At 46.6% G+C, this 15,138-nt stretch overlaps 2 protein-coding genes across 3 annotated transcripts in view; one reads left to right on the top strand and one right to left on the bottom strand.

Annotated features, from left to right (window-relative positions):
- The window catches only part of LOC148408499 (cell adhesion molecule DSCAML1-like), a 51,939-nt gene extending 47,996 nt beyond the window's left edge, over nucleotides 1-3,943 (top strand). For both annotated transcript variants that reach the window (XM_088440793.1, XM_088440792.1), the window contains exon 33: nucleotides 58-3,943. In XM_088440793.1, coding sequence (XP_088296919.1) covers nucleotides 58-494 — 437 coding nt within the window. In that variant the 3' untranslated portion in view covers nucleotides 495-3,943. The remainder of the gene's footprint in view (nucleotides 1-57) is intronic.
- Nucleotides 3,944-4,366: 423 nt separating this feature from the next.
- On the bottom strand, nucleotides 4,367-14,131 carry arhgap35b (Rho GTPase activating protein 35b). Its single transcript, XM_088441418.1, has 7 exons — nucleotides 13,571-14,131; nucleotides 7,412-11,311; nucleotides 7,194-7,335; nucleotides 7,035-7,112; nucleotides 6,825-6,956; nucleotides 6,512-6,617; nucleotides 4,367-6,200 (listed from the first exon to the last, which is right to left on the bottom strand). Exons 2-7 carry the CDS (start codon nucleotides 11,129-11,131, stop codon nucleotides 5,780-5,782), a joined length of 4,599 nt encoding a protein of 1,532 aa, XP_088297544.1. The 5' UTR covers nucleotides 11,132-11,311; nucleotides 13,571-14,131; the 3' UTR covers nucleotides 4,367-5,779.
- Nucleotides 14,132-15,138: the final 1,007 nt, after the last annotated feature.

The raw sequence follows: 15,138 nt of genomic DNA, 5'->3' as shown, positions 1-15,138 counted from the left end.
CCTTGCAAAAATAATCATGGAGAAGCGCCGCCTTAACGCCACGCTGGCTTTTCCCAGGTGAATTCTGCAACCTGCCCCTTTACATGAAGACGGATCCCTTCTTCCGCAAGCAAGGGGAGCTGCACGACCCCTGCCCGGCCGTGCCCCCGCGGGAGGCGTCCATCCGCAGCCTGACGCAGCGTGCCTACCACACGCAGGGCCGCCACAAGACTCTAGACTCTGGCAAGCAGCAGGCGCTGACGCTGGGCCACTCGGGACTGGGCAGCTTGGGCGCCGGCTCGGGCACGGCCACCCTGCCCCAGAGGACTCTCACCATGCCCGGCTCCAACGCGGCGGCCACCGCCTCCACGTCCAGCACCAGCAGCAACCCCACCAACAGCGGCAGCAAAATGGGCGGCTCCAGAGACTCGCTGCTGGAGAGCAGCTCCTCCGCCCTGGGCCGGCTGCAGAAACAGAGCGTGGGGGCTTACTCCAAGTCCTACACGCTGGTCTAGTTAGTCCCGCGGGTGCCGTCCCGCCCCGCCCCTCGGCCCGGGCCGCGAAGGCCGCCTTTCGTACCCGACCGAAGGTGAGCCGCCCGCTGCCCTCTCCGTAGGCGTCCTCCTATACAGAGACCCGGCTAACTTTGCTTTTTAATCTCCACGCGGGACTCTAGAAAAAAAGAACTACTAACTCCGACTAACAGTTCCGTCCGGCTGACGCCGAGTTCCGGAGTTGCGCTGACAAATATTGATTATTTGTGTGGAGCGAAAAGCTCTCGGTCCGTAAAGGTGAGGACTACCTGTCTCATGCGCGCGCACACACATGCGTTTTTATGGCTACATTACAGAAATGATTGCCTAACCCTATCCCTTACCCCATTCCCAACCCTAATCCAATTCAAAGATGTACTCTACTATCAAGTCTTGACCCTCAAAAGGGGGGCTGAAAAAATGAGGACCGGCCTAAATGTCCACTTCTCCAAAGTGTCCTGGGGAAGAAAAACTCAAATTTGTTAGTCAGACAGGGACACAAACACACACACATACATACACGTTTGTACGGCTGTGTTTGTGAGGACATCCGTTGCCGTAATGCATTTCCAAGCCCCAAACCTTAAGCATCAGAAATAACGACCTAACCTATACTCTAAAATCAAGTCTTGACCTTCAAAAAGAGGTCTGAACAAGTGAGGACTGGCCCAAACGTCCTCATTTCTCCAAAATGTCCTCACTATATCGGTTAAAATACTCAAATTGGTGCTCACAAGTACAGCCAGACAGGAACACAACACACACACTGTCCTTCATCGTTTGAATATTCCTGACTTGGGAGGACTTCCAGTTCAGTTCCTTATTTTTATTCTATCATTTAATCCTCATATGTCTCTCTAATAACTATTGGCAATGTTCCTCTAAAAGAAGAAAAAGTCCATCGTCTCCACAGGTGTCACGCTCAGTTATTGTGTCATGAAGTCTGGATGACCCAAATGAACCATCTGCTAAAACCCCGCATCGCAAATAGAGAAGATTTGCTATTTAAAAAGAATTAACATATATATATATATTTCTATGATAGGTATATTGACATCTAAGTGAAAATATGCTAAAGCATAAATGCTACGTGCTACACAAGTGTAGTCATACTTCCAGAAATGTAATGTCGAAATTAAAAAGAACGAGACAATCGCTCAATCATGAAAAGAAATACATTTAACGAAGCTTCGACTTAGTATGGATGTTCTGAATGAATAAAAAGTATTGGTGTCAACATGTGCAAATGGGAAACGCAAGATGGACTTCCTTATTGTTTAATATTATCATTCCTATTACTGTATTGGGAGACTGGATGCTTGGCGCTGGTTCCGGTTAGTCTTCAAAATGAAATCGCCCAGGAGATGCTTTTGCTATCGCCATGACGACCCAGATCCCGGTAAGCCTCGTTGAAGGAAATCCCATTATCAATGTGAATGATTCCAAGATTTAGAGATGTTTCATGTCAGGTGATCCAGTTATGAAACTTGACAAATGTCCCCTCTTTCTCAATGTCCTGTAAATGTCCCACACATATGTACATTCGCGCGGGAAGCTACGCGGAATGACTCCAGCATCTCCGTGATAAGATTGTTGTGCTTGATCTTTGTTTTGTACGTTTCAGGGAGGATTTATTTGATAGGCGTTCGGTTTCATTTACGTTCAGTCTGGGCCGTAATCAAAATGGAGATTCTAGACCAGGGGTCGGCAAACTTTAACGTTAAGCCGAGGTTGTACCACATTATTTTAAGAAGCGAGCGGTCCGAACCAACGACCGAATCCATCCGCGTTCACAAACGGGCGTTAAGATGAGGTTTATTACGTATTAAGAATTCTTCAAGAGCGCCGCTTAGTATTGCATAATTACCTGCTATCTTATTTTGAAATATTCGCTTTTAATTTGGAGGGCCGTGCCGTATTCCCGTTTTAAAGTTCTCCGAATTGTGTTGACAAAGGTTGTTACTTTCTTGGTTTCAAGAAAAGAACTCTCAGATGGGCCTAACGTTTGAGTCCATCCTTGCTCACACGCAGGGCCGACTCATTCAGTGCCATGAACGAGAATTCTCATCTTTTAAAATATTAATAACTCATGAAATTCTGGTCAAATATGTTTTTTTTTTATGGAAAGGATTTGACACTTGACTAATGCTTACCTAATATAAGCCGATTGAGCACTGTAGTGATAACTGTGACCATTGGATAGCAGTGTTTCCATGATTTAACAGCTGTAACAAACATGCAAATATAACTGAAGAATGGAAGTCAATCTTTCAATGGCAGCACCTATATTTACATAGAAATAAATGATAAATATACTGGCCCTCTAGAGGTTTCCTTTTCCAGTAACGCTTGGCACTGAAAGAGTTACGATGACATTTATTTTGTGTTAAGAATTCTTCAAGCGCTTGAGTTTTTAATGTTCAGTTATATCATACTCTGAAAATGAATGCTTTTAATCTGGAAAGCCGAAGTGTATTTCCGTTTCCTGCTTTGACCTTCCCGAAACTCTTCGCGTCACGTTTGATGTCCCGTCGCACCAAACACGGCCTATAGATGTCGCCCTATTACCCAATCACGCAAACGTCATTGACCGCAATTCGAATGCTTCGCTTTTTGCGCACGATTTATTGTCCCTCAACATAAGGATGAAAGAGCCGCGTGCTGCTGCCGAGCCGCAGGTTGCCCACCCCTGTTCTAGACTACAGTCAAGTATGCGACCTGTCAGCCAAAGCAAATCAGGGACTCGTAGCTCTTTTGGCCACACACATCGCTATTATGTACAGAATTAGCGGAGCGGAGTTTGAATGTCAAAATGATGCGTTCAGGCTCCTCCCCTTTGCCCCCGCGCAGATGAAATCGAGTTAAATTCTCCTTAGCCCACAAAGCATATTAGATGCAGCATCTGCGACCTTTGTCAGTGTTGTTTATAGATGAAGTCTTGTACATAATAAACAGTTTTGTATGAAGAGCTATTTTCGTCAGAAAGGTGAAGGGGGAGACGTCACGGTTGAATCCCCCACAACGTCATTTCAAATGGAGTCAAAAATACCGTATATTACTTCCGGACGGGCAAAACATTTTTCTTTCCCTTCATGTTTTGATACTAATTTGTTCGGTTTTTTTTATTATTCGTTTTTTAAGTCTTTGATGTTGTCATCTCCCGTTTCAAATTTTTTATTATGATTTTGTATTTTGTTGATCCTCTAAAAAGTCATTGCATGCTTGCTAAAAGGGAAATATTTGAAGGAAAAAATGTATGAAAATCAAAAATGTCAAGAAAAAAAAAATGTTGAGGGTATCCCAAACATTTGTTTGAGTTGCTTGTTATAGCAATTGCTTGTGTTTCAAAAGTACATTTTCTATGAAAAGAAAGCAAAAACTAAAAAGATCATTCTAACACCTTGTGCAATAAAGCTATCTTTCATACCTTAGTGTTTCTGTGTGCTTTACACATGAACTCAAGGTCCTCTCAAACATTAAAAAGACTTTCACTTTTTCAGCTGTTTTCACATTCCGAAGGTTTCCAACGGGAAAATATGTCTTGTTCCAGTTTCAAATATTTTTCTGAGGCGACGGGATCATCCATCACAACGGGCCCTTTTGCAAAGATGTCGTCCAAAATTTCAGGTGAGAAGTTTATCGTGCATCAACACTCGAAAATATATTTCATGCATTACTCAGGACCACGTTAGACAGCCGTGGTGGGAACAAGTAAATTTTTTTGGGTGATTATATATATATATATATATGTGTGTATATGTGTGTGTGTATATATATATATATATATATATATACACAAAACATTTTGGGCCATCAAAATTGCTAGAAAATCAGCATGAACTACAAAAAAGATGGACAATTTTACAAGATTTAATTTATTAACTATCATACAGTTCACATAAGGCCTTCATCTCCAAACGCTATTTGCTCAGTCAAGACAAATTTCAGTTTTCTCATGGTGCGCAGCACATAAGCTTTTTTTTTTTTTTTTAACAATTTGTTCTGTCCTTGAACTAAATGTATATTTTCAAACAAGGAGAGTTTTTCATCGCTCTCCTGTAGTGTGTGTGTGTGTGTGTGTTAAATCATGCACTAAGCGGCCTTGAACCCTTCACAAACAAATGGAAAAAAACGGACCTTCAATATTCGAAATACACACTAAAAATAGTTCCTAGCACTTCACCGGTGTCGTCCTCCAGCCTACAAGCGATTACACAGTCGCGGTTGTGTGTTGACATATTTCATGGTGGACCGGTCGGTACTCACTAAGTGCCAGTAAAAGATGCTCAGGAAAAAAAACAGTCGATCCAGTGACGAACACGCTTTTCCCCCGCGGGAAACACGGAGCTTTGTTTTGTCAATTTCAAGAGTAAAAATAACATTCAGATCTTCATGAACAATGGACGATATGCTAAAGTACTTCACATGTGGCGGCGCCGTTCACAGATCGATTCTATGATATCGATTGATATCTCCATAGTTCAAGTGGAATTTGCAGTAAGTGTGGGAACATAATTGGTATTTTATTACGTTTCAAGTGAGCTGATTAAATATGGCTGCTTTTCTTCACTCGACCCACATTAATCACCATCAAACCCAAATTCCAGCTCAACCAACAACTAGAAAGAGGACAGATTCTAAAACTATATTTCATAAGTGAGGGACAAGATCATTGGAACTAATGAAAGTTTTTACATTAGGGGATTTCCTTTGCACAAGAATGCCAGACTCAACCCAACGAACGAGAAATATGGACAAGTCAAATGTCAAGCTACACTATCAAAAAGTGCTTCAAAATATGCGGATTAAAAAAAAAAAAATCATGTAAACAAAGTTTGATCTGCCAGAGCTTCGTCCTGAAGAAGCAATGGGTATGGCTGAGCTGTCAAAATTAAAAACACACTATGTCAAGAAAAAAAACATCGACAGTGAACATTAAAGTGCATCCCTGGATGTGTAAACCCCGCCCCTTACCGTCCCCATAGCAATGAAACGACCATACGCGATAGCTCCACCAGAGGGCGCAAATTCCCCACTCCAAAGGAACGGGAGGGTCGACAAATCCAGTGGCAGTACTTTCATGAGGAAGAAAAACACAGATCAAAACAAGGCGGCCACAAATGTCTTCCAGCTTTCGTGGTGTCAAGTTCCACCACACAGCAGCGAGCGGTTAGGGGCGTTCTTCCCCGCCCCCCGCCATCATCCACCATGAATTTTTTTTGAGGTTCCTTCCAGGGGACATCCCGGGCACACGCGGCATCATCATCTCACAGTGTCTCCTGTTCGGCGGGGGAGTGGTGGGGGTGAGGGTGGGCATGCTGGTGCAGGGGGGGGAGCAGGGACTGCAGAGGTGACTGGGGGGTGGTGGGCGGCGACTGCTGCTGCAAAGGGCTGAAATGCGCGCCCGTGTGCGGAGGAGAGGAGCGGTAGCAGGAGTAGGCCGAGCTCCCGCCGAGGGTGGTGGTGGGCGAGGCCGGGAGACCCCCGAGGCCCGTGGGGGAGTCGATGAGAGGCTGGTTGTAGAAGAAGAATGCACACTGGTGGATGAAGATCTCGATGATTGTCTGATAGGTGCGCGTGGCCGTCAGGGCGTCCATGGTGGTGAAATCCGGTCGCATGAGCGTGGGCCAGAAGCAGATGGACAAGTTCTCGCTAGTCATCAGGTTCAGTCTGCTCAGCTGGCTCACTCTGACAGACACAGCGTGGAGGAAATTATTTATGAGCACCCCACAAGGAGGGCTGAATAGTTAACTGAATTGTGTGGGAATATATACTGTATACACTACATACCTTATATGTAGGATATAAAATGTATAATATATACATATATCTAAATGTGTATATATATATATATATATATATATATATATATATATATATATATATATATATATATATATATATATATATTAGGACAGTTCGTGAACTGTCGACGTGTAAGACAATTTTTGCATCTTTTTATCCGACCGAAATAATAAATAGCTGATGGCGGAACTTACTTATGTAAGTGGCTCACGACATATTTGAAGGCATCGTAATTCTCCCTAGGGAACCTCCTCAGGACATCCTTCATGGTGTACAGCCGCTGTTCTCTGTCAGTGATTTCTGCATTCACAGCAAATATTTGGGATTTAGGGTTGCGTAACGCCTTTTACGGCATTGATTTATTTTCGAGAAGCCTCTATCGTTGAAAATCATCAGCGTCGAGGCGCAGGAAAATAAATGTTTAAAAGCCGCCCCACCCTCTTCCAGTAGCTCCGAGAGGAGTCGTGCTTTTATGTTGGCCCTCCCCGCCCAGCAGTGTTTGCTTACTGAAAGCATCCAGTAGGTCCACCTGCAGAGCGCAAGGCACCAGGGGCTCAGGCAGCTCAGAGAAGAAGCTCTTTAGGGCTCCGGCCACAGTGTTTATGGAGAAGTCTTTCTCCACCAGGTCTAATCCGTGGTCTGCAACAACAAAACAGATGGCGCGGGGTTGACGATGAAAAATAGGAGGCGTTCATCCTCGTTGCCGGGCTAACTCACCCTGTTCAAATTGCCTTTGCATGCTTTCCATTTCTGACTTGTTCCCGCTCACACGGTACAAACCTTCTGTGTTTAGACCTGGGCAAAGCAGGGAAAGATGCAGGTTTGACCAAAAAAAAAGCATTTCAAACAGATAAGAAATTTCATCCAAACACCCACCTGTGGTCTCAATGAAGCGAACACACTTCTCGATGAAAAGTGGAATAGGTCGATCCGGGGACACCACATTGGCTAAGGGCACCCCAAAGTAGTTGCTCTCCATAGGCTTGGGGATTGCCGGACGGGGCTTTGGTCTCGATTTCTGTCAGGAACAGAAAGGTAGTCTCACATCAAAAAATACCGACACCCGGAAACTGCTCATCAGGAGTTACACGCACCTTGGCTGTTCGCCGAAGACTTTTCAGAATATTCCTCTTCTTGGGGTCCTCATTCTCCTCGATAACCAGACTTTCGCCTTTCAGGGTGCCGAAGTCATCTTCCTTGGACTTTTGGAGCACTCCCATCTCATCGTCGCTGCCTATGAAGCTGGTGCGGAAGCTGCTGAATTTGCCGAGCCGCTTGGAGCGATCGCGGTACAGGCGAGGTTTGACGCCCGCCGCCGAGAATTTCCTCCTCCGCTCCAGAGAGCTGCTGTCCGCCTCGCTGTCGGAGCCGTTTCCGTTGGAGTGCATCCTGTTGGAGTTGCGGATGGTGATGATCTTTCCTTGCGTGCTGTCATGCGGGACCGAGTAGATGATCTCGTCATTGCTGGGGCGGGGCTTGCAGACGGCGTCCATAGGTTCCGCGTAGTCTGAGGGGTCGTAGCCCACGTCGCCCCCGGGTACCCAGGTGACGGCGGAGGGCAACGAGCGCCGGTGACCGACCGTGTCCGCGTACGGGTTTCGGCTGACCTTTCGAAAGTCGAAGGTGACGCCGGGTTTAACTCTCACATGAGGGGGCACCTTGTTGTTAAGTTTGCTCTCCAGTTCTCGGATGTCGGAGATGAGAGCGATGTCGTTGGAGTCCAAGTCGGGCAGGTTAAAGCCCCCGTGGTGAGACGTGAGAGTGCCGTCGTAGTACGGCGGCGACGGCTCCACGTCCTCCTCCGAATCCAGGAACATGGTGACAGGACTGGGAGAACTGCAGCGCGGCGAGTAAACGTTTTCATTGGTGCAGGACTCTGCCACGTTATCGTACATGTGCGTAGCTTCCACGATGTTGCGCTTCTCGACCACCTCCATGAAAAAGGGATGGAACATCTCGATCCTGTGCAGGCCTCCCACCAATCCCCCGGATCCGCAAACCACACTATTGAAGCGGCCTTCGATCTCGTGGGCGAGTTCCTCTCCTTGGATCTGCTGCTCCCGGGCGTAGTCGCTCGCCGTCAGCTCGGCCTGGCTGTCCCCGACCGCCAACAGCTGCACCGGGATGATGTCCTGAACCTCGCACAAGAAGGCGCAAAGCGTCTCCAGGGACGCTTTCCGGGAGACCGAATACACGGCGAAGTAGCCGTGTACCAGCCTGCTCTTCCGTAAAGTGAAGGAGGCGTGGTAGGAGAGAATCGATAGCTCGATAGCCAGCTTATGTCCGGCGACCGTCTGCTCCAGCAATACAGAGGTGCCGCCGTTCGACATGGGCCTGCAGTGCTGATGCATGAGGAAGGGGGACAGCAGCTGCTCCATGTCGTAGGAGTCGCCGCACATTAAGCACATGACGATGCGAAGATCTGCCTCGGGGGCCGGCTGATGAGGAGAATCCCTCAAACCCGGGGGCTCCGGGAGGAGAGGAGGCGAGTTGCTACTAAAGGAGGTACTCCTCCGAATATCCAGAAGACCCCTGAGCACTTGGTTGATCTGTGCCTCACTGACGTTGTGGCCATAGCCCACACCAGGAGAGGCGGGATCTAAGAAGCTACACTGCAGTCTCCTTGCGACTTGCTGTCCCTGGGTGATAAGGTTTAAGGCAGTTTCTCCACCGACGTCCGCATACGAGCCCACGCCTCTTTTGGTGACTAAGAGCAGCGAGGTCGGAAGCTGCGCTAGCTGGCTGTCCCGTCGACCTAGCGTTGACTCCCTGAGACGCTCGAGGCTTTCAATCACGTAGGAGAGGGACTCTTTCGAGTTATACAGACAGAGACATCCGTGAGGGGTGAACGTGGGAGTGTGGAAAGAATTCACGGGAAGACGCACGTTTCCCTCGATGGGCCGCAGCGTCAGCTCGTACATCTTCCCGTCTAACACGTACCAGTCATCGTTTGTGCAGAGGGCCCTAATCTCATTGGCGAATTCTCTGGCCAGCCCGTCCTTTCCCAGTATGACGAGATTGATCCTGTCAGCCTTTGTATCCCCGAAATGAGCTTTAACGTCAAAGAAGGGATAACACGTAGGGAAACGGGACGCCAGGAGCTGTTCGATCTTGGTGTCTCCGCAGTGGGGACTGCTAGGGCAGGTCTCCTTGGTAGGGTGATAGACAAAGTGGATATGCTTCAATACCAGAGCGTCTCTTTCAGCCGGAAGCTTTTGTAAGGCCTTGAACCTCTGCTCTTCTACCAACACTTCCTGAATCGCCCCCATCTTCTCCTTGCTCGGCTTAGCATCCACTTCGAGTTCATAAAAAAGCTCCGAATACTCAAGCAACAGCTCCTGGAAATCCTCTTTGGCTCGGTCGATGATCTCTTTTTGATGACGGTTGTAAAGGTCCAAGTACTCCGGTTCCTCAAGCCACTGGTAGAACTCTTCGTTCATGATGAAGCTGCGAGCCTCCTCCCAAGGTCTGCCGGGAGTGACGAAGGGAGAAGAAGCTAGCTTGTGTTTGAACTCAAGCCTCATCTCCGCGCGTCTGCACTCATTACGTAAATGCTCCAGGTGGGCGTTAAATAGTTCCTCCGCTTCGTCCGTCTCCAGAAGGTCCGACGGGATCCGCTCGTCTTCCATGTTGTCGATGTGAGACGTATCCTCCCAAGGGGAGTCCTCCAGAACGACAAACCAGTGGGCGAAGTGCTGCTTGGACTCGAGAACCTTCTGCACGCCGGACCAACTGAGCTGATCGATTTCATCCAGGTCAGGCACCAGAGAACTAAGTGCAAGAGGAAGTGTGCTCAGGTAGATTTTACGCCGCCGCTCAATATGTTCCTGCTTCAGTCGATAAACATGCTGTTGAAATAGCTTCTTGCATTTAGCGGTTCCTTCCAAGAAAACATACTCTTTGTACTCCGGGGAGGTGTTCATGCGCCGACTGGTGTTTAGCCAGGTTTCGTTATGATTCTTCACGATCCGGTTGATCAGCCATTCGTAGCGATCCTTGGCCGAGGCGATTTGCTGACTCTGGAGCTTCAGTGCTTCAAAATAGGGGATGATCTTGGGCTTGCCTCTGCTTTTGTCAATAAGCTGGACTAAAGTGAGGAAGGCCAGGTCCACGTTTATATTGGAACGAGCCGATGTCTCAACCACGGGTAGACTCTTCTTAGTGATGGCGAAGGTATGCGCATCTTTGATATAGCGTTCCACCCCTTCGTCACACTTGGTGAGGACCAACACGATGGGTTTTTTGGTCTTGCTGAGCTGACCGTAGAGGTTTGTGACAAATTTCAGCTGGTCATCAAAGTTGCGGTTCATGCCCCGGCTGACGTCGACACACAGCAGGAAACCGTCAACCTGAAGCTTGCCCTCGGGCATTTGCTTTTGCTCAAAGTCTTGCTCCAGGCCTAACTGGTCCGTGCAGAAGTACATGAGCTTCTCTGCCGACGCCAGCTTGGTCGCGGCCGCCCGTTTAATGTAAGGCTGCATGGCGGTGCTGCGATGCGGCTGAAACGTCTGGTCGTCGATGAATTCCGTTTGCTCCACCACGTGCATTCTGCATTCGGGGCCTTCCTCCAGAAGCCGCGAGACCTCCCCCCAAAACAGAAAGTGATCGTTGTTAACCACTCGACCCCCAAAGTCACTGGTGCTCAACACGGACGTGTGGTCCAGGTAGAAGTCGTCCGCGCTGGGCCTGACATACCTATTACACAGGCAGGACTTGCCAACCCCGCATTGTCCTTTTTCTTTCTCCGTACCCGACAAACCCACCACCACGAGGTTGTAAATGGGGGGCCGGACATCTTGCTTTTTTGCCATCATAATCTACCAACGATCATCCTGCCTTAAACGGGCACCTTGTAAAAACGTTTGCGTGAAGGTTTGTCCATAAAGGTGGTGATGGCTCAAATTTCAACTAGCATCTTCTGCGGGCGTCGATTTTGAAGTCAGGATGTTTATGTACAGACGGCGCGTTCATTCATCCTCTTTGAAAGTCTGGTTCTGGAAGAAAAAGAAAAAAATACAGTTTCAGACATTTTAATTTGACAAAAAGCTGCACCGTTTTGAAAGTGATGACGCCGTATTAATTAAGTGTGACCGTTTGATGGGGGTGTCGGTCTCGATAGCTTCGAAAGATGTGATCAGCGGGTCGTCTTCTCCGATAACGCTTGGCACTGAAAAAGTGAACCTTTTTTTTCAATGGTGTAACTTCTTTAAAATATTCATTTTAGCGAAGTACCCCATAGACAAAGCAAAATGAGATTCACGAAAGTTTGGAACTACATTTGAAGTGGTGCTCCTAGACTTCAGCAACGCTAAAGACAGATCATGTGACATCACCATGTGACATCATCGTTTGCATTTGTGGCTAAGACAATTGCGTCACTATTGTCAATGTGCATCCATATAAAAATTACCAAAACGAACAAAAGAACCGTATATTTGGGTCAGTTTGACCCAACAAAACAACCCATTTTTTGATGTAGTTTGGAGTAGACCAACCCAAACAGCTGAGTCAAATTGACACAGATATTGAATCGGTCCTTTTTCGACCCATAATTGGGTTATTTTCTATTCTCAACTGTTTTTATAATGAAGGCAAAAAAATTGCATAGTAGTCACAAATTAGCAACAAGTTGATTCATGTTCCAATTCATTTGCTCTCAATTTGAAAAGAGAAATGTGCCTTTACATACTCCCAGGTGTATTTGTACTTCTCATTTGAGATCCACCACAATCATAGATCATAGCTTTAAATCAACCACTAAGGAGGTACACACTGCATTGCGTGCACAACATCCAATACCAATCAAGGTTCCTTTGTCCCAGTTTAACAAAATAAACTGCCTCAATATCTTATTACAGACGTCAAAATCAATAATGCATCAGCTACGGCCTGACCAGTTTGGTAAATCGCATTAATCAGGGTCAAAATAATTCAATGGGAGGGGCCATGAGGGGAGTGGTGCTCTTTAAATGACATTGTCTGCTGATAACAGATTGTGCTGTAATCATAAAAAAAAAACTAAAAGAAACAAGTCCTCAGATAACGTTCAAGATCCGCAAGCTGACACAGAATGCGCTAAGTGAAACTTTAAAACTAAATCAGCCAGTACGTTAAATCTCAACATAAATTTTAAAAAAACGAAAATAGAGATTGACAAACCACCAAATGTATCCTGATCACAAACATAATCCAAAGTCTATTGCAAATGAGCGTTCTGTCCAAATGAAAGGGAAACTGCTTGTCAGCCAATCACAGGGCACAGAGGGAATAACAAACACCCAATCACACCTAAGGACAATTTAGGATGTTTAATAAGCCTGCCATGCATGTTTTGGAATATGGGAGGAACCCTGGAATGCCCGGGGAGAAACCACAGGGGCTTGGGGACAACATGCAAACTCCACACAGGAAGATCAGAGCGAACAACTGCGCTAACCACTGCGCCTCCCTATAGTTAACATGAATACACTTATTTTTCTGTTAAAAATATCAGTCCTTTTATAGTCGTCACAAATTCAAAAAAAGAGAATAAATAAATTGTCAATTTCCAATCCAATCTTTTACTGACGATTAGCTAAATATGACGTGATAGGGCCGATTTCCGATCACGTGGTCCGGCCATCCCTAATTGCAGTCAATCAGGACAAATAATCGAGTACAGAGAAGTAAATATGCAGCCACTTTTAGCAATCTAGGGAGCAACTATTAGCGGTCCACATTGCTCCGCTGGGCTAGGCCCGACATCCAAAATAAATAGGCGCAATCCTCCCGCTTCCCCGCAACCTTCGCTGTCTCATCCAAACATATCCGAGCTCGAGCGATCAAATCATTTGGTGACGTTACTTATCGCTTTTAGCAAAGCTCGCCACGGGTGGCCATGCAGTCAGAGGGGCTGACCACGCCGGGCCTGCTTTCTTCTGCTGTCTCCATAATGAGATCGCAGAAGCATTCGAGAAATCCGGGGCCGGTGTGCCTCCACCAGAACACACGGCCGCCATCTAAAAGCTGCTTTATTTAGCCAGCTGTCTTGTGTGGCGCACAAGCGCGCTCACCGGTGCGCTAAAGCCATAAATAAGAAGAGGGCGTGCATACCATCGCATGTCTCCCTTTCTCTTGCTGCATCTGTCAGGCCGGCTTGCCGCAGCCCAGCCGCCTGATGTGCAAGCGCACAAAGACGCACAAAACATCACACGGCCGATTTCATCTGCACTTCGTGCATGTGCAAATGTGGATGTCATATAGCGCTCAGTTACCCGTGCTCGCCTTTCTCCTCTTCGGCATCGCTTGCTGCCTCCGTCGTTGCGATTGAAAAGCCAATAAATATCCTCACACAAGAGAACGATCCGATATGGTTGAAGCATGCGGGGTTTTTTTTTTTTTTCAGATGAAATCCCGGCGTGCAAACAAAAAAAAAATCCGACCACCCTTTGCTGGCTTTACCACGTTGCCTGGTTTTCACTCATTATTGTGTCCATTGTTGTGCACGTTTAACGCAGGGCCGGCGGCCGCACACGCCTGGCACAAAAACGACCCGGTAGCTTGCAATAAATTCGCAGTTTCGTCTCGGATCAAACATCAGAATGGCGCCGAGAAGCCTTCGCGTCCGGCCGTTGGGAGCCGATCGCGCGTGCCAAAGTGCGATTTGAGGCAGATTTGCGATAATGGCGGCGGCGGGGGCCCTCCTCCTCCCCGGACCCAGTCCTCCTCTTCTTTTCTTCGGGAGAGCCGAGCAGTGGATGCAGAGGCGGCGGAGAGAGCGAGGGACTCACCCAGCGGCGCCCGCACACTACTGCAGCGCGGCTAGCCGGCAACTGGCAACCGGCAACTGGCAACTACGCCACGGCGGCTGCGTCATTCCCGAGGCAAGACACATTCGCGATTTACATCGCTACAACATATTCCTTGCACATATTTTCATTGGTCACGCCCCTTCTTCGTCTCATTAGAAGAAGTTGTAGGAAAAAAAGGGAATTTACTTGAGTTAAAGTCGTTGCCGGTGTTGTTTCAGTCACAGAATGCATGCTTTGAACAATTCTTTTCCTTTGCTAAAAAGAAGAAATATTTTACAAGTCGTCACTCAGAATTTTGGATCACTTTGGCGATTAATTGTGTTTATAGAAAATAATTAGTTCACAATAAATAATACTCCATACTACGGTTGCGGGTACTTGAAGGAACTCCACGGGAATTTTTAAAACAAGCATAAACATGCAAAAAAAAATATTATTGAATTGTTCTTGAAATGTTTTGTTCAGTGAGTTATTCAATTTCATTATTTTTAAGACCCAGATTCTCCCTCTGACTGCAATGGTTCGACCCAACTTGTCACACGGCACCCGTTAACTTATTTTGTCAACTATTATGATTACAAAGGAGGACTCTTTAAGTTGAATATTTTTCTTTGAATAAATACGTATATACAATTTGCAATTTACCATTTACAATGATGTATTTTTGAGTACAGGTCTCACACTTTGTGTTGATTATTATTTGTGGGCTGATATTTACTAGTAATTAACAATTCCGTTATTTATTTTTGATAACAGTCTATGTTTCACCTGACTCTTGCTCAAATACGATCGATATAAAATATCGATATGATTAGCTTGTCAATAAGCTCTGCACGATCTTGACAAAGATTTTAATCACTCGAATCAAGTGTGTTTGAGAGGGAACCATCCAAATATGATTGATCACTTGAATACCTTATGCAGTGCTCTGTACTTTCGCTACATGCAATATACAGCAGAGTGCAGTAGTTATTCGTTCAACCACAAGAGGGCAGCATCACCGTTTTAATCCTTAACTGTTTAAAAACTCG

The sequence above is a fragment of the Hippichthys cyanospilos genome, chromosome 18, assembly GCF_059441005.1.
Source record: "Hippichthys cyanospilos isolate Australia breed blue-spotted pipefish chromosome 18, RoL_Hcya_1.0, whole genome shotgun sequence".
Classification (NCBI taxonomy): domain Eukaryota; kingdom Metazoa; phylum Chordata; class Actinopteri; order Syngnathiformes; family Syngnathidae; genus Hippichthys; species Hippichthys cyanospilos.
This window is presented reverse-complemented; position numbering and strand designations above follow the sequence as displayed.

Coding starts and splice junctions, on each gene's coding strand:
- arhgap35b (XM_088441418.1), bottom strand. CDS start 11,131: ATGATGGCAAAAAAGCAAGATGTCCGGCCCCCCATTTACAACCTCGTG. Junction 7,336..7,411: donor GTCTTCGGCGAACAGCCAAG/GTGCGTGTAACT, acceptor TGTTCCTGACAG/AAATCGAGACCAAAGCCCCG. Junction 6,618..6,824: donor GGACCTACTGGATGCTTTCA/GTAAGCAAACAC, acceptor CTGTGAATGCAG/AAATCACTGACAGAGAACAG.